This window comes from Lytechinus pictus, chromosome 8 (genome assembly GCF_037042905.1).
Source record: "Lytechinus pictus isolate F3 Inbred chromosome 8, Lp3.0, whole genome shotgun sequence".
Taxonomy (NCBI): Eukaryota; Metazoa; Echinodermata; class Echinoidea; order Temnopleuroida; family Toxopneustidae; genus Lytechinus; species Lytechinus pictus.
Genome location: NC_087252.1, coordinates 12,267,332 through 12,287,128, shown reverse-complemented (window position 1 = coordinate 12,287,128; position 19,797 = coordinate 12,267,332). Strand labels below are relative to the sequence as shown.

General features: G+C 36.8%; 1 protein-coding gene across 1 annotated transcript; it reads left to right on the top strand.

Annotated features, from left to right (window-relative positions):
* Window positions 1–333: 333 nt before the first annotated feature.
* On the top strand, window positions 334–18,230 carry LOC135155059 (uncharacterized). The gene is made up of 11 exons (XM_064103583.1): window positions 334–739; window positions 1,280–1,627; window positions 2,251–2,592; window positions 3,018–3,326; window positions 6,787–6,870; window positions 7,414–7,764; window positions 8,752–9,084; window positions 14,280–14,630; window positions 16,065–16,397; window positions 16,788–17,129; window positions 17,647–18,230. Exons 1-11 carry the CDS (start codon window positions 676–678, stop codon window positions 18,006–18,008), a joined length of 3,219 nt encoding a protein of 1,072 aa, XP_063959653.1. The 5' UTR covers window positions 334–675; the 3' UTR covers window positions 18,009–18,230.
* The last annotated feature ends 1,567 nt before the right edge of the window (window positions 18,231–19,797 follow it).

Sequence of the window (19,797 nt, the reverse complement as noted above, 5' to 3'; positions counted from 1 at the left end):
GTGATTTCAGTTCACTATCTATGTCCAAAACATGATTGACATTGATCATTGAAAGTCTAACCATCTCCTATCCAATATTGAAATCCAAACATGGATACCTATCTGATCCCTTGAAGGTTAAACAGCTAATGATCATGATCAGGGGCCGCGGAACGGTTTTGAAAGGGGAGGGGGGGGGGACTAACCATCCATGCAAAGAATCATGATGAGATGGTCATTTTTACGTTTTTGTACACGGTTTTGGAAAAAGTGCGGGGGCTGAAGTCCACACAGCCCCTCCCCCGTTTCCGCGGCTCCTGATGGTGATGTTATTTTTAGTGTGCGCTTCATTTCAGATTGTAATGTTGAAAAAATAGTTTATCACCAGCGCCAGCTGTCAACGTGTAACTCGAACATTTTGAAATAGCAGTAATCTATACGATCGTGCTACGAAGGGAAATGGCGACCTCTTTGACCATACATGCTGTACTCATTAATGTTAAATAGCACATCACAAAACCGAATCAGGAGTTGAAAAGGAAACCAGCAACACTCGTTTGACACAATACCAGCGATTTTTCCCCAAAGTGTATAGCATCTGGGAGTCTCCTACAAGTTCGACTTTATACGAGTTTATTTGCTGTTGTTGGATTTCATGTCGTTCTGAAAGCAAGTCTTTGTACAGCCAGATTCGATATGATGACAAGCGCTTATGGTGGACATGCTGTGGTTGTTCTTGTTCTAACGATCTTCAGTTGTGGTAGGTTTATTTGTTATTTCTATGTTATACAGATTTTCCGTTAACGATTAAACGAGCACCTTAATCTATAAAAGGTTCGCTATGTGTACATGACAATACTCTTCATGTGCTCACATTCCATATGCAAAGCGGATTACTGACATATTTTGGAGAACATAATCCTTCGATTCCGTAAGAGGTTGACTAAAGGACAATAATATAAGTTCCCGGTCATTATTAAACGGTGAGCATCTGGTGATATTTGCAACACCCTCTCATTCTAAATAGATACTCGTGGCCTCAATTAATCAATAAATGATGCATTATAACAGTTATGAAATGAATAACTAGTGAAGTAAATTATAAAATGAAATATTAGAAAGATTAGAAATAAAAGAAAGTCAAACGATTGAATGAGCAGGAATATTAACAAATGAATTATTCATAATGATGCCCCTTACAAAATCACTTAAAGCAAATAATTTTCATTGCATTAATTCGGGAGAAATGACGCCAACCGAAATATCTTTATTGGCAAAATATTGTCTATCAATCTCGCAGAAACAGAAGGATTTGGTGTGTCAATCATGAGAGGCAAGTATCTTCCAGTCATTGGCGAGGATTTTACATTGGTCTGCACGTACACACTACAGGCCAGAAATAGGGAGATCACGTGGGAGAAGGATGGTGAATCACTCGCAACATGTGATTGTGGGGAAGATCGGTCCTGTAGGTTTACTGTTCTAGACCAATGGAAATTCAGCTTGTTGGCAGACGACTCCAGTGCTAATCTTACGATAAAACAACTGGTTGGTGACGACGGCGGCCATTACAAATGTTCTGTCCGCCAAACTGCCTTTTCCTACAATACAGTATCAAAGAGCATGCACGTAACACCATTACTACCAGGTGAAGTAATTGTTTAAAAAATAATAATCAAATTCAAGCGTACCCAATTGGACAATGAAATCTTTAGACTAGAAATAGTACACAGTACGATATTTTATCACGGCTATATTTAGAAAAGAATTAAACATGCAGATTATTGAAGTATAGTAAACTCTCTGCTCAACCGAACGCTAAGAAAAGAAATAAACTAACAAACAAAGCTAAACAAATTCGTCAGCACACAACCATAACAACCACGATATACTTTTTATTATGCAATATTCATGATATCAGGAATGCGTTCATTCATCATGTTCATAATTCGATTAAAGCTTTATGGACATCCACCAATATACATGTACGTACTTTTATTCAATGTAACAAACTCCAAGAATAAATAATAATACATATGGCGTAGAAAAATCGTAGATTTGAAAAGTAGCGTAGCTCTCAAAAAATGAAAGAAAAGGTCACACTCTTCGTCAGTGCCCATGATGTGACAAAAAAAAAAAGATAATTCAAAGATTTGTTTCTGAAACAGTCGTTGAAAAGACGTGTGTTCATGGAATTGTGAAGCTCATCTTTGTAAGAAATCAATAAATATATTGCAGATTCTTCCAGCTTTTTTCACCTTTCCTATAAAGTTCTTCCATCTAGCACGACAATCTTTCAATCTGGAAATGACAAAGTCCACCAGACATCAACAGTTATTTACGTTCAACAAGGTTCTTCGGCTTCGATCACCTGTCAAAGTATTGGATCACGACCGGCAGTTGAAGTGACATGGAGCATTGACGACCCTGGTATTCCTCCTGGAAATAAAAGTCTGTCGAAGACTCAAAATGCTCTAGACGGCAGTCTGTTTGATACCAAAAGTACTTTCAATTTTCATCTGTGTAGGAAGTATCTAGGGTTGATTCTCTGGTGCTTTGTATATCTGGGTGAAGATTTTGTCGAACGGCAGTATGTTACAATATCAACCTATGGTAAGTGTATATCTCATCTCAATTATAACAAAATAATGCTGATGATATATATATATATATATATGTAATAGCTCTATGTATATACATATATATATGTATGTCTCAATTGGCATTTTACAAACGTGTCGGGGCATTTAGTTACTAAAAAGTATAACCATAGAGCTTTTACAGGCATAACCAGGGAGGTGTGTCTGTGTGTGTGGTATTCATTGATATAACCATTGGATGTCTTTTCGTTGTAGTTGATACATTTATGATATTCTAGAATGGGCGTTTGGGAAAGCAAGACATGGTAATTGCTTAGGCCGACATGTTTATTTTTCTGTAAAAATAAAGCTTCATCAAGCATATCACCCATGTCCGCTATTAATTTCGATGCTTTAATAGAACTTGTCACTTTTTGGATTTCTCGTTACATGCTACAGCACCACCGGATGAGGTAGTTATGACTTTCCTTGCTGAATTAAAAGAAGGGATAAAAGTCACCGTGATCTGCAAGGCTGCTAATGGATACCCAGCTCCTCGCATTTACTGGTACATAGGATCAAGAAATATGACAGGTCATTCATCCCTGAATACAAGTGAAAATGAGGCTGGTCGATATGATGCTGAGGGTACTTTGACATTCGTACCAAAGAGGTTGGACCATGGGAAACATCTCCTGTGCTTTGCAGTTCAAACTACAGTATCCACCACGTGGTCTGTGAATGATAGCATGGTTCTAATTATAACAGGTGCCTAGTTATTCAGTATCATATCAATATGATTTTTGATGTTTTCCAATTATATTTTTGAAGTAAGGAACTCCATAGAGTTTTGCAGAATTTTATGATATGTTTGTAACGTTTGTGTAGTGTCTGTGTTTCTGGACTAGTTCAGATATCGTCTTTTGAATTAATTCGTATTGACAATGCATTTGATAGTAATAATACAGTGTGTTTAAATAATGAATGACTGTATAAGCTTGTAACAATAACAATAAGTACGTTGTGGAATGTGAAAGAACCTACATAAAAAGCAGAGCTTGTGAAGTCTGCAGATTCCTTAAAATATTATGAAATCGGCAATGAAGGAGATTGGACACACACCCATCATGCCCATACACAAATGCAGACTACATTGTTTTGGGAGAACTAAAGATAGGAAGGCAACAGCATGAATCAGATTCACCAAAATATATGATGGGATATGGGCCTTCTACTTCTAGTGGATTTAACAACGGATCACAACACGAGATATATGACGGTATTTGTATTTACAATTATACAGTAGATGTATTGCTATGTGAAAATATTTATCAAACATCATACCTGGCAATACATTTTACATTACGTATACATTCCAACGTGTTAATCCATTATTTTGAAGCAAATTGGATAAAAAAGCAGGTGAAAACATCCGAAAGGAATGATGGGATCTAACATATCAAAGAGACTTTACCCCAGTTTAACGTGGGCCTACGTGGAATTCTCTTATTACATACACACAAGTCATATTGGTGACATATATTTTGTTGTAACCATACGATGATAATCCTAACAAATAAAAGTAACCTTTCTGAGCATTGTAGCTTGGCGGTTGGTCATGGGAATACTTTTTTTTACATTTCACCATTCACTAAAATCAGTGCAATCATGCTAAGAAATCAGGCCCACAATCAGTCAATAAGCTTTTCGCTCAGAGGCAATGATGAACGACACGATGAACCTTTTCTTGTACAAAAGGAGCTTGACCAGAAGAGGTACAAAGACAATGATTGGGGTCGTAATCACGATCTGATTCCTTATGTACTCCATGATCATCCTTGCCTAACATGCCTGAATGATACCATCAGAGGAAACCTGATCATCTACGCAATTATTACGCGCCCCATCCCTCCGGCTAATGCAGACTATGTAGAAAGTACATGTGAGGTCTTCCACGTGACTACGTGCATACAGCCAATCAGTGCAGTGCATGACAGCTTTTCCATGCCCTGAGTGTGAAATGACAGTGAATTTATCCACATCTGACTTCACAACGATATCACCTGTTGATAAGACGTTTATTTAACCAAATACTTTCTTACTCTGTATTGCGATGGTACTTGTTATTTTCTAATCGGTTAGGCTGATAATATATATATTGCACTGCTTGGGTTGATTGGCGAGGATCATCCCATTTCTGTCAACATCAACGTACTGGCAATTATTACCAGCAAAGCTGTCATCCTTTGGACAGGTAGACCTACGTTGACGTTCTTAATCACATTTGGCTTTTCTGTCGTAGATACTGATGCACTAAAAAACTGGTTAATGAAAAAAAAATACTATCGACAACGAAATTCAAATGAATTTTAACAGTTCAAATCGACAATGCTTCATCTAAGCTGCCACCCGGTTTCCACTTTTAACAGACTACCACGTCACTGTTTATTGGGGGTAACCTATGTGATATACATGCTCCGATCTTAATCAACGAGTAATTAGTGATTCCTGTGATATTTGTAGCATACATGGCGTTAATGTCCTCGTCCCATACGAATACCTCAGCTTCACTGATTAATCAACGATTGACTTGACAGTTCCCGTTTACGGATGTACCCATCAATTCTACCACAGTATTCTCCACCAAGTTCCCCCTCTACAAACTTCACGATGTATTTGGTTAAGGATGTGGCCAGCGTCTTGATACACATTAAAAAACGTTTCATCAGAAAATGTTAGTACCTGGGGAGTTTGATTCACCAATGTTTTATCCCGTTTGGTTATTTGTATGAAAGTCGATTGAATATTATTCAATGTATCGATTTCATGCATAGTTCGGCTATTAAGATCCTTTAAATCATTTTAGAAATGATTTTGCTAATTGCCATCACATCTGAAAGAAGAATTTCTTCTCGGTTTTCGATGATTCTCTCTCGCTTTGCTGTTTCAACCTTCCATACGTCGACACATTCTTTCCTATTACCTCTTGTAGTAGAGATTTCCGGCTCAGCTTCATCGTTTGATCATTCTATTCACTTTGATCATTCTATTCTCTTTGTTCCGTGGACAATTAACTCCTCCTTGGAAGCAACCTCAAAGTCATTATTGACTGCCTGGAGATGCTTACTTATCGAGGCCTCTTCGGTCGCGATCGTGGATTCAACGGTTTATAGAATGTGATTCTGCTTCTTCGATCTTGTGCTGTTTCTTACTCAAATTGTTTCTGCAGTCGGAGGTTACATTCTGGATATTCTTTACCCTACATGTTTTCTTGTGATTTCTTGTAGCGCAAAGACCGAAAAAAAGAATTTCAAGTTGTCTGCAGTAACTTCTAATTGGTTTATAATCTGTATCGCATATCCAAATCTCACCATGATGTTCTCCAGTTCTTTCCTTTTTTCTCTGCTGGTACTGGAAGCCATTACAACTAACAAGTTGTAGAAATTTAGGACTTCGGCAGGAATGAAAAAAAAAATATTGTTTTAGATTAGATAGACTGACTGGTATGTTGTTGTGCTTATCTAACCATGGACTAGGTCCATGATCTAACATAAGGGTGGATGTGACCTCCCCTGAACCGACTTGAAGGGGGTCACCAAAATGCCCCTCCCCCCCAAAAAAAAATGAATAAAATGAAATAACATAACAAAATAACATAATACAAAAATAGGGTATAATAATAATGATAAAAAGAGATTCGGAAGAAAAATCGAATTGAAATGAATGGGATCCTTTTTAAAGTTTATTAAATTAATCTCATATGAATCACATGTGTTATCAACGTTCGGTTTTATGGTTTGCGCCAGCTGAAGATCAACAACGCATGTATCGATGATGTCAACGTATAGGATCATCCCGAAGAGTAGGTGTCGTGACAGTTCTCTAGACGCCATCCGAATCCATTGTTTGCCCGGTTAGTAGGTTAAGCAAACCTCAACCTCAAACCGGCTAGGGGAAAGAGCATACTCTGTCGTCCGAACAAATGCAGCTATATATTTTATATATAATCGTACTTTCATTTTCGACCGTTGACAAGCTAAGACATCAAGTCGTACTTTCGTAATATGCTTAACGGCTTGGACGATTGAAAGTAATCGAACAAATCTCACCGTCATCTTTATTGCCTCAATGTGTTTGGTACACATTGAGGATGTCTTCTAGAAGCAAAATTTGTCTCACCTACTGCAGCTCTCTTATATTTCAATATTGAATGTTTCTTTGTTACCAGGATTATTGGATTGGACACTATCACTCTCATCTCAAATGGAGTACCATATTTGGTGCTTGTTTGCTCTTCTTGTTTTTGGCAAAGGTATGTCGAATTTGATATATTAAATTTGAATAAAATTGAATCTATACATATTGACTTGTAGTCGTTTTTTTTTCCAGTTTCTCTTTGTAAAGGTAGGCTATTACTAAAACAAGGAATATAGAAAGTAGGACCTCTTCCGTTACTCTATTATTTCAAGGTTTAAGGTCAAAGCAGACTGCAGACAAAACAAAACATGTTTTCCCATTCATGCTTGCAATCAGCAGGACCAGAAAATATTTTCTTTCAATCAATTCCGTTGTTCAAGTCTGTCTCAGAATGCGCTTCCTGGACTGTGTTACGCATTTAAGGTGCACGAAGGGTGCTACCCTTCGTAAAATAGTGCAACCTGCAGCAAAACACGAACAAGTGCAATTTTGAACCCTTTTGTCACGTTTGAGTTAAATATCAAGGCGAATCTTTAAGGATGTCATTTTGCAGCTCTAGATAGTCTAAAATAGATGCCCGTTTTGTAAAGTACTATGTATTAGCAATACGTCTATCATGACCAATAATTGACAATATTCCTACCCAATCCATTTGCAGGCTCTCCCTTTACCGTGTCAACAGCCACGATTTATTTTCAACCAACGCAGACCCTACCAGTCAAAGGAGAAGATTTTACGATGGAGTGCATTTATTGGCCTCCTTCGAATCTTCGCACTGTCAAGTGGAAACACGAAGAAACACCAATTGCGTCTGAGTGGTGCACAACTGCAAGTGAATGTACACCTAATATTTATAATCCTTCAAAGTACAAGTTATTGGGAGATGACAGCAGCACATCCCTCACAATAATTAATTTGAACACTGGTGACAATGGGATATACACATGCAATGTGCTTAACCTACATGGAGAACGTTCAGCGACTGAAATACTGGAAGTACTAAATCCAGGTAAGAAAAAAGGGGGAGGGGGTTGGACAGCATGTCATTCCACCTAGCTAAGATTTTCGTTTTTTAAAGCAAGCACGCTATTTTGCGACGCATTACATCATTTTAATCTTAGCAATTTCTAAATCATGACCATGTTCTTACAGAAAGATAAAAAACCTCCCTACGAAGTATTTGTATTAACCATAATGAGCACGATGACATAAAATCAAATATCTACGAATACGTAGGCCTACTCATTCAATATTGTCCCATCATTCTTACCCACTGAAAAGACATTGTAATGAAAGCCCTAACCCATTTTACCTAGAGCTCGTGACTATTCGCAGTTTAAAACAGTAAAAAATAGTAATTTGAATAAGGATTCCAGTGAAAAAAAAGGGTAATGACGATTCTTAGCACGTGTGAAACCATACAATAATCACGAACGCTAATCACAATCACGAATCACTCCGGAGGGAAATTCCAGTAAAATTTCACCCAAATTACGGTACGAATCTTCCGTGTGAAAGTTCCGGTGATTCTAAAGAAGAGTTCAAGATTAACGTGTGAAAAGGCCCATGAATAAACTGCAAAGATTTTATCGACGATGCTTTTTGTTCACCAAACATGTGAAAGGTGATTTGATTGTAGATATTTTTAGCTGTATATAACCCCCGTCCCCCCCCCCCTGCTTTCTGTATCATTTCATATAACGGGCTCTTTCCGATGTGTTAGTTGTAAGAAGTTAATAAATATGAATACAAATAATTGTTTGTCATTGACTGGGCATACATGTATTTGGCAAGGTGATACATAATATAAATGATATTATGACTGTTTTATTAAATTTTATTATTTATTTGTTTATTTAGCCCATTGACAATTTTGCATGAGTTCATACTCGCCAACAAGAAAATCATTCAGTGATTATATATTTTAAAAAATGAAATGGCAAGGAACTATTTGGGAAGAGGGTGTTTATTTCTAATGTACTGTGTTTTTCTCCAGTTCCACCCTCACGGGTTTTCATGTCTGACGCCCACTGGGGCCGGCAATACTTGAACAACGCCAATATAAGTATAACTGCTGGAGAGTCGTTTAGCATCACATGTGAAGCAAATAGGGCAAAGCCTCCTGCAGCACTGCAATGGCTAGTACCAGAGGACGTGACCGTTGTTCATCAGGATCAATCTGATATCATTCAAGACGGATCTTACATCTCCAGGAAAACTTTGACAATCACACCCACCAGAGTTGACCACGAAAAGAGTCTCAGCTGCATCGCATCACACCCGGAAATACAAAGGAGTCTTAGATCCTCAGTTCTTCTGAATGTTCATGGTATGTCTCATTCAGGGAATCATTACGTGTACACGTATTGATATCAATCCTAGATTTTAATTCTTTGCAAAATTTTGTAACACTCAATTCATCCACAATAGCTTAAACATTGGACAGAATATGCTAACACTTTACGTCGATTAAAGCTCCATTTCAATCTATTTGCATGCATATCTACATAATGACGAACCAGTTGTTTCCAAGCGTCATTCCGCAGTGAACACGATTTTTATTTATTTCTTACTTTTTAAAATTGAGATCATCTCTTGTTTATTTACACGCGGTATCATTAACTCTTACTGTGCCAATACGAATACCCCTTGACTGCCAGGGGTATTCGATGGAATCCTAAATTGACCGAAACGTGAGCAGCGACTGATTTTAAAACGGTCATAATTTTTTACCCGTACGTTGTATAATAAAACTTTCTACACATGAAATGATGCATGGTTCATGGGCTTTATGGTCGTGTTATTATCTTTCATATTCGCGTTTGGAAAAATTGAGAAAATATGTAATATTTTACATCGTTTTTTTTCAATAAGTAAAACCTAGAAAATAATGATTTCATGAACATTTCAAAGAGTAAATAACCTGAGGAATTGTAGAGATACCAAGAAATTACGAAGATAAAATGAAAGTTCAATGTTTAACCTTTCAAATGACGTATCTATTTATGATATTGAACAAACAGAAATAACGAAAAAGTATGCTCTTTTGAATGAAATACTATTTTGCTATTCAAGTTATTTCCTCTGAAGTACGAGAGAGTATGTATAAAGGCAATGTCGTCGATCAAGTGACCAATCACAGCACAGCTGCGATCCCCACGCAAACACACACAATAATATATTAGTGCCATGTATCTTCAAAGTGCGGCCAACCATACCCTTTCATTCGTGTAGTCTTCAAAATAAGACTCTGTAATTTTTTTTATTCGTAGTGTAAAAAACAAAGTTATTGCCAGTCAGAAGGAGACAAAATATAAAAGAACTAAAGATGATATATTGAAATATAGATAAAGAGGGGTCGGACAGATTCAATACTTACAAGTTTGGGGTATAAAATCCCACAAAATAATATGGGCGTTCTTGGCAAAGTGCACAGAAGTAAGAAAAAAAAAGTTTAAATTTTTTTGTGAATCAAAGAAGAGGGAATGCAGATCAGTTACAAACAAAAAAATCGATACAAATTTTCAAAAATAAAATAGGCCTATTTGTTCTGTATTACTGGTCTGACCAAAGTAGCCACCTGTTAACATTCTACGTGAGTACATTCTTTTGTTCATGCCACCAAGTCATGAACAATAGATGCCCAGACTCTCTTTCATGAGGAATCTCTAATCCGCGCTCCCTCCTGACCTATTATCTAAAAGAAGAGTAATTTAGCACAGGATGTTCATAGAAATCGGGGCTCACGCTTGTCTTTTGATTTGACTTTTGAATACTTTCAAAGGTTCCGGTATTGATTTCTTATGGGTGACCCAGGTAAAGAGAAAACAATTTGCCCCCCTACAGAAAAATCCTGCATCCGCCCAGGGCCTCCCCAGCTCGTAGCACTATACATGGTAAAAGAAATAATTTGTTCAGATAACATAGTGTACAATAATATGCGTGGTATAAAGAATTGTAATATTCAACCCGTTATCATCATTATCATTTCCATTTCTACTCTCTAAAGTCGATTTAAAATCCCCTTGATAGTGACGTCAATGATGCAGCAACTAACAGGTCGGTCTAATCGGTTTTGTTAATGTATCCCTTTCTTTCTTTTCCTAAAAACATCTGATATCACTTTATAAACTCCGTTTACTTTTTCTCTGACCAATGGTTTGATTTAGCAAAGGAAAAACATCCACCTTGAAAAAAAATAAATCTTGAGACGAATAAAGCGGTATTATCGGCCGTTTTAATTATTACATTTATTTTTCTGCTTCTTCCTATTTAATTCGAGGAAAATATTGAACGATTCATATTTTTTGAGAAGTTTGAATATGATATTGATAAGCATAACAATAATTTTTTTAATGATTTGGGCTATAAAAACACAAACGAATATGAACCGTTATTTACCTGATCTTAAGTTTATGAAGAGAGAGTTTGGCTGCAGAAGGAATGCAATTGATATGATTACAACAATTATTTTTGAATAATAATCATGATGATGATGATGATAATTCTGATGGCAATAACATTAATAATAATAAAAAGAAGGTGAAGGAGAAGAATAATGATAATAATAACAATAAAAATAATGATAATAATGATTATGATAATAGTAATACTAATAATGATAATAATGATAACAATAATAAATGAATAAATAAATAATGAGTGTGATTATTGCAGTGCGCAGACGAGAGTTGGAAATGGCAGCCTTCTTTACTCATATATTTATAACGAGAACATTTTTGTGAGAATGCTAAAAACAAAGTACAACGTGACATGTACAGCTCTTAATGGATACCCTGCTCCTCTCATCCACTGGTATATCGGATCAAGGAACGTCACAGGAAATTCAACCCTGAGGACATCAATCAACGGCACTGATCGATATGATGCCAAAAGCACTCTGACCATCATACCAAATAGGTTTGACCACGGCAAACGTCTTCTCTGTCAGGCAGTTCTACCTACTTCATCCACTGTGCGGTCCGTAAATAACACAAGGGTTCTGCATATTTTATTTAAGCTTAGATCAGGACGATGGCAGTAATGAAAACCCCAAATCGGCAGATTATTCACCTACTCGAAAAACTGGTTAATGAAAAAAAACATATTGACAACGAAATTCAAATGAATTTCCACAGTTCCAATCGATAATGATTGAAGCAAGGTTTGTCATGGCTGTACCCGTTTTTTTCAGGGAGGGGGGGGGGGGGACGCATGCAATGTCTTAGGAATGCTTTTAAAGTAATTACTTTATATTCGCACATAAGCTGATCATGCCGTAATAATCTTGAATATTGTTCCAACCAAACATGTGACTTTATATTGTTTACCGAGTACAGCGAGTACTCCAGTCACAAATTGTTTATGAGGATTATTAGTTCCATATCCCCCTCTATGCACTATGCATACGAGTTAAACTATATATACGACAATGTATAAAATTAAATGATCATTATATTGCAGTTGTTGCATTTTTATTGTACCAGTGGTCTATGTATATGTCTATGTGATGTGGTATCACGCTATTTTTTTCTCATATTGTTTGATTGATTTAGCAAAAAATAAAAACTAAAAAGTATATTACAATAAAATCCTGTTTCATAATTTTTTGGTCTGTCTAATGCCGTGGATGAGCTGGTTTAATAAGTATGACTCAAATGCTATAAAACGATTGCGTAAGAACGGGTTCATGGAAATAAGATAACGTTTGGAAGTACCGTTTTCAAAATTTACAAAAAAAAGAATAATGTGAACATTCTTGTTAACAACTTAAAAGAATATCTTGTTACAGTTAACAAAAAGTTAATGAAAAATTGATTGGCGTAGGATTTGCGAGTTTTGTGTGATTGGGAGTAGACCCAATTTGTTTTATAGGACCTAATGTAATAAAAAGAGTAACCTAGCAATTATGATTAATCCTTGACTGGAATAATCAGAGATGCGCCAACTGCAGATTAAAAACGCATGTATTAAAAGGTAAAGGCATCAGCTTCTACATGTTCTAAGATGACGCCAGTGCATAAGGTCTTATTAAGTTTAATAAAAGACAGGTGATTTAATAAGTAATTTCGAAGTTGTGTGTATATGGCGGAGGTGGGTTCTGACTAGGAGTGCCTGAACTCTTCACGTTTCAGATCGTTTGCAAATCTAAAAGAAAAAATGTATTTTTTCCTGCCGATTGGAGACAGTGGCATATTTAGAGTTAACAGTGTTTTCACTATCAATACGAATTTTAAACATAATGCTTTAGGAACAAGTTTTAGTGAGTGACCTCTGATTTTTCCGTCTTGGTGCCCATCCTGAAGGGTATGTGTCGTGACGGTTCTCTGGACGCCATCCCACTTCACTGACTGTTCCCGTTGTGGATGCGAAACGTAAAAAAAATCTCATGTCACACAACTTGCATTGCAGGACAGTGTTTTACGACGGGCCCAAAAGTATCTTCCAAAATCAATATACCGTCGTAAAGTCCATCCGCGTTGGACAGCGAAAAGTGGGAAATATGAATTTTAAACGCAATAAATGTGCTGACCAACAGATTCATTGATTTATCTCGGATTGATTTCGTCTTGGTGCCCATCACGAAGATTATGTGCCGTGACATTTCTCTGGACGCCATCCCGATCCACTGTTTGCTATTAGTAGGTGAAGCAAACATCAACCTCTAATCGAATAGGAGAAAGAGCACACTCTGTCGCCAGATCATTGAAATACAGAAATACACTTGATATAATTTATAGACATAACATCTTATTTTCAGTTTCGACCGTTGACAACTCAAGACATTAAGCCGTACTTTGAAATGTGGTAAAGGCATGAACGATCGAGAGTAATCGAACAAATCTCATTGTCATCATTTCCTTCGATGTGTTTGGGGCACATTGAGGATGTCTTCTAGAAACAAAATTTTTCTCACCTACTGCAACTCTCTTACGTTCTGATATTGAAAGTCTCCATGTTACTAGGATTTTCGATTGATCAAAATCACTGCTATTTCAAATGGCGTATCATATTTGGTGCTGGTTTGCTCTAATTTTCCTCGGTAAAGGTAGGTCGATACTACTACTACTACTAATAATAATAATAATATGGATACAATAACAATGTTATACGTAGACTTACATTGTAAGATAATTTGAAGTGAGGTTAAAACATGCTACATTCAGATCATCTTTAAATTGTTGTTTTCCATATCAAAAATGCTTTCTTTCAATCTTGAGAGCGTTCTTAAAATTTGGATCAGAATGTGCTTTATCGGCCTATACATCTTAAGTTGACGCATCAACTGAAATAAATACATTAAATTAGGTTCACAAAGGGCGGAATCCGCAAAACGTACAATGTACACAATAGTTAATACATTTTTTAATTATCATGGCCCTATTGTAAACCGCTTTTGTATTTGTTCCATTGTTAATTGTTTAGGTAGTCTAGAATAGATGCCCGTCTTGTAAGGTACTATGAATTAGCAATACGTCTATCATTACCAATAATTGACAATATTGCTACACAATCCATTTGCAGGCTCCACTTCTACCATGTCTTCAGCCACGATTTCTTTCCAACCAAGACAGATCCTACCCGTCAAAGGAGAAGAATTTACGATGAGGTGTACCTATTCGCCTCCTCTAAATGATCGTACAGTACATTGGACACACGAGGGCATACAGGTTGCTTATGAATCGTGCACTTCTGCGAGTAGCTGTACATCTAATATTCTCAATCTTACAAAATACAAGTTAATGGGAGATGACCGCAGCACATCGCTTACAATAATCAATTTAACCTCTAGTGACAATGGGATATTTACATGCAATGTATTTTACCCAGATGGCAAACATTCAGCGAATGAAATACTGGAAGTACTAAATCCAGGTAAGAAAAAAGAGGAAAAAGCATATTGGCGACATTCAATTCAATCTGACTTAGATTGTGTAAACAGAAAAAGAAAGAACATAAAGGTCAACGTTAATGCAAGATCCTACAATAAAATTTCATTTATTGTCAAAGGTTAGACACTCAATAAGTTTGTAATCGTGTGATGGAAAACGCAAGATAGTTCCGTTTATTTTCGTTTATTGGTAAATCACCTACCAGTCTGAAACATTGAAAAAAAATCTATGACACTGCTCATCAACCAAAAGTCATAAGATGAAATAAAAATGTGATTTCTACCAACATCTCCGAATGTTCCTTTTTTCCTTACTAATTAAGACAATATCAAAATCAAAGTCCCGCATACTTTCAAGATCCTTCTGACGAGAAATTTCATCAGCGTGGGCGATTTTAATGTATTTCTATGCGGACACTGTATTGCAACAGTCAATTCACCTTCCCCATCTTACCACTGTCATTTCATACAATGGTCCTGTTTTCTATTTGCTGGCTAAAGACGTTCTCAGATTAGCCATACCTTTTTGAAGTAACAAGTCACAACTGTTTTGAAATAGAAATGAACTTCACTCTGTGTAATCAAATTATTCCTGTCTCCGGGAAATAAATATGTATGGTAAACAAAATATGAAAATGAAAGAAATAAAATATTCCAGTGTTTTCACAATGCCACTGACATTCTTGAATGGTGCACACATATTGAGATGAAGGCCAGTCAAGAGGGTACCCGTCAGGGCGGATCCAGGATTTTCCAAAGGGGGGGGGGGCACATTCTCCCGACGAAAAATTTGACGAATAAAAAAAAAAAAAAAAAAAATGTTTTCAACCTAAATTAATGACATTTCGTCCACAAAGTTTTTTGACAAGCAAGACAAAAAAATTTCTTTACTTTCATAGGGGGCCACATTTTTTAAAGGCATTTTTGCATTACAAGTTTTGATTTTGCCTCTCAGGGTGGGGGGGGGGGGGCACGGTCCGGCTCTGCCCCCCCCCCCCTCTGGATCCGCCAGTGGTACCCTTCTACCTTTACTTCTGACCATGCCTTGTACCACTTGCATAAATCCATGACGTCATGCAATTCCAGTGTGGGGGTTGAACAATAGATCATCTCCCTGAACAATAAGGTCACCGCGTTGATTTAAGCCAGTGCCTTGTACAATAGCAGTGCAGTTTATTACATCGAGTAGTACTTCACAATCTACTGAAGGTAGTTATTGGGATCTATGCGTTGAACTGTTAGATCTTCGTTGTCTAACGAATAAGTTATTTATACTTTTACGATAGTGTAATATGCACAAAAGAACGTCATAAAGATTGCAAAAAAAAAACCAATCAGTTATAATCATCGAATAGCAAAGTGAGAAGAATGGTTGGAAATGGGTTTTTATGCAAAATATACCTTCTTTTTGTCTTCAGTTCCACCATCACAGATATTTATGTCTGATACCCAATCAGGCCGACAATACTTGAACAACGCCAATATAAGTGTAATTGCTGGGGATTCGTATAGCATCACATGTGGAGCAAATAGAGCAAGGCCTCCTGCAGAATTACACTGGCAAATACCAGAGGACGTAACTGTTGATCATCAGGATCAATCTGAAGTCATCCACTATGGATCTTACATCTCCCAGAAAACTTTGGCAATCACATCCACCAGAGACGATCACGGGAAGATTCTTAGCTGCACCGCATCACACCCAGAACTACAAAATAATATCAGATTCTCAGTTTTTGTGAATGTTCATGGTATGTATTACCTATACATGAATATGTTTTGTTGCCCTTCCTAGATTTAAGTTCTTGCATACTTTTGTAATACTTTGTCAATCCAAAATAGATCACAGAAATATGCTGACGCCTTATTTTGATATAAGTTCCATTTCTATTTACATTATGCATATCTACATGTGGTGAACCAGTTATTTCTAAGCATCATTTAGCAGTTCCATTTTATTAAATACATTTCCCTTTTTCATTGATAATATATTTACGTCACCTGCTGTTTACTTACCCAGAGTATTATGAGGTTACTAAACTACTTTCCACAAAAGGGCCTGTCTGCAAAACACATAATACTTTCTCCCTTGTATCCGCCTCTTTATCTTACTCTTCTTTTCTATCTTGCCATATTTACAGTTCTGCCGGCTAGTGTGCTTCTCTTTCCGACCGGAGGTAACCAGTCACAATCAACAGTCCTATATGTTCAAGAAGATTCACCGACTTCTATCACGTGTAAAAGTATTGGATCATTCCCAGCTACTGAACTATCATTCTGGTTAGTTAGTGAGTCTGACAGGACTCGGATCCATGGAAATGTCTCAAGCAATATGAGTGTTGTAGACGACACTTTGTTTGACACTGAAAGTACCATAACCATAAGACCAGATGCCATTAACCATGGAATGCACATTATATGCTCATCGTATATGGAAGGCGCCTTCTTTGTTGAAATAGTAGCAGTCAGACTAATTGTTTACGGTGAGTTATCCCATAATGATTTTAAAAACAAGTTAGAATATTGGTAACGTGAAACTAGTAAAAGAGTAAGATCATTCAATGGAAATTCATCCAGTATAATTTTCCGAAAAGAAAATGCAAGGTAGTTACCACAACCAAGTACCATATCCATAAGGCCAGATGCCACTAACCCTGGAAAATGGAAGGCAGAATCTTTGTTAAAATCCTGGCAGTTTGACTTATTGTATAGGGTGATGTGTTATCCCATAATGATTTTAGAAACAAGTAACATATATAGATAATGTAGAACTGATTATATAATGCGATTGATTCGTATAGTGTAAATTTGCCAAACCTGTAAAACAATTGCAAGATTAGTCCTTTACTTTTTTATGAAACGAATTAACTATTGTTGTTGTTCTTGATGATTTTATTAAGTTCGTTGGTTCAATTCCCTAATATATTGTCCGGACTATGAAAAAAAATAATTCATTAGCTGAAGTTTAACTTTGACCAATGGCCTTATGTTTCTATGAAGGACTACAAGACAAAGTAGTAATGACTGTCCCAGGTGATATGCTCGAAGGCAGAGAGAGTAAAGTAACCTGTAGAGCTCGTAACGGATACCCGGCTCCGCTGCTACGTTGGTACATCGGATCCAAAAGTGTCACAAATAGCTCATCTCTTAAGATCTCAGTCAACAGCGCTGAAAGATATGATGTTGTAAGCACTCTGATCTTCATACCAAATAAGTGTAACCATGGGAAACGTATTTTCTGTCAGACAGTTCAACCTATGTTATCCACTGTGCCGTCCGTGAATAACTTATGCGAGCTTAGGAGACCATTGGCAGTAATGACAAATTATTTATGGCAGATGATTCAAGAATTACAGAAATGAATGAATGAAAAACTATCTACAACGAAATTGAAATGGAGTACAACAGTTCCAATCAGTTATGACTCATCGTCATACTTAAGACACGGTTTATCAAGGCTGTAGAGATAAGTTTTTCCGGGGAGGGGGGCAAGACGTATACAATTTTTCGGAAAAACTCGAAAGGAGGGAGGAGGCAACTTGTCTCGTGAAGGTTTTGACATGTTTAAAGTGAAAATGAAGGATTTCGTGCACAGTTTTGGTGATTTTTATCAAAAATATCATTAAGAAAATGTAGATTTTCTAAATTTCATGGGGGGGGGGGGGGGGGGCAAATGCTTCCACTTCTGTGTAAGGTTCTAAATATAGTAAACATAATCGCTATTTTTACGCAGGGTGCCTTACTATCATATTGAAGGGGTGCTTTGGGAGAGTTGTGTGAAAATTCCAAAGTGCATGTTTTTGCCGATTATTCATTTACAGGTTCGTAGTTTTTAACATTAACGTTAATAACGACGTGTAAAGATACATTTAGGCTCTGCCCTCTAGGTCACAAAATTTACAGAAAAACGTCTGAAAATCAAAATTAACATATATTCAAAAGGTTTATTGTTTTTATTATTTTACTTGTGTAAGAAAATAACAAAATGTTGAACTTTCAAGGTATCATTATTTCAATTATTTGATTGGTTAGTTAGTGTATCCACTTTCTCAACAATACTGATCAAAGTAATTATTTTCTATTCGCACAGAAACTGATAATGCTGATAAGATCCGTATATTTCTTTCCAATCAAACATGATATATTATGCTGGTTAATGAGTACCCTTGCCAATTAATAGGAAGTATGATACTTCTATGAATTATTCACCATCTATGCAGTGAACCCTATGGACCTTATTAGAAATTCTACGTTACACATTAAATATTGGGTCTGTACCCATGGAAGGTCAGCATATCAGTGTTCATAAAAAAAGAATGAATGAATGAAGTAGTAAATTTATTTCTAATGATGAAAGCATCAATACATTTTATAAACTTGAACAAAACAATGGAGGTAGCAACTCAGAAAGCAAAGCTTGGGATGAGTGCACCGTGACATAAACAATAAATATACATAGTACATGAAAGAAACTTATCTACAATACAATACCATACAATATAAATATTCATATAGCGCTCTTCACAATGATTGTATCACAGCGCTTTACAAAATGAGCAAAATCAAAATTGTGAAAGAAAAAAAAAAGTAAATTAACTTCTAAAAATAAATTTCTTTAATAACCGCTGAGATGCTCCCAGAGATGACGATTCACCGATGCAGCGGGGGAGCTGGTTCCAGAGGCGTGGCGCGGCAGCAGCGAACGATCGGTCCCCTGAGGAGGTAGCAGTTCTTGGTATTGCCAACAGAGTTGTATCATTACCCGATCGTAGTCCACGCCTTTCACTCTGGTACAGATAAATTAGATCATTAAGATAGGGTGGAGCACACATATGGATGCATTTGTAGGCAATGGTGACACACTTATGGACAGGAAGCCAGTGTAATTGATGTAGAAGGGGAGAGGCATGATCACGCTTCTTGGCAAGGAATACCAATTTGGCTGCACGATTCTGAGCTCGTTGAAGTTGCTGGATGTTAGCCGAAGATGTACCACATAGCAGGAAGTTTGCATAGTCAATTCTTGATGTGATCAATGCTCTCACAGCATGCTCTTACAGAGTACAAAACAAAACAAGGGGGGGGGGGGGTCAGGGCAACTTTATATAAACTACTAGTATATCAATTGAAACAGAAAATAAATCGTCAAAC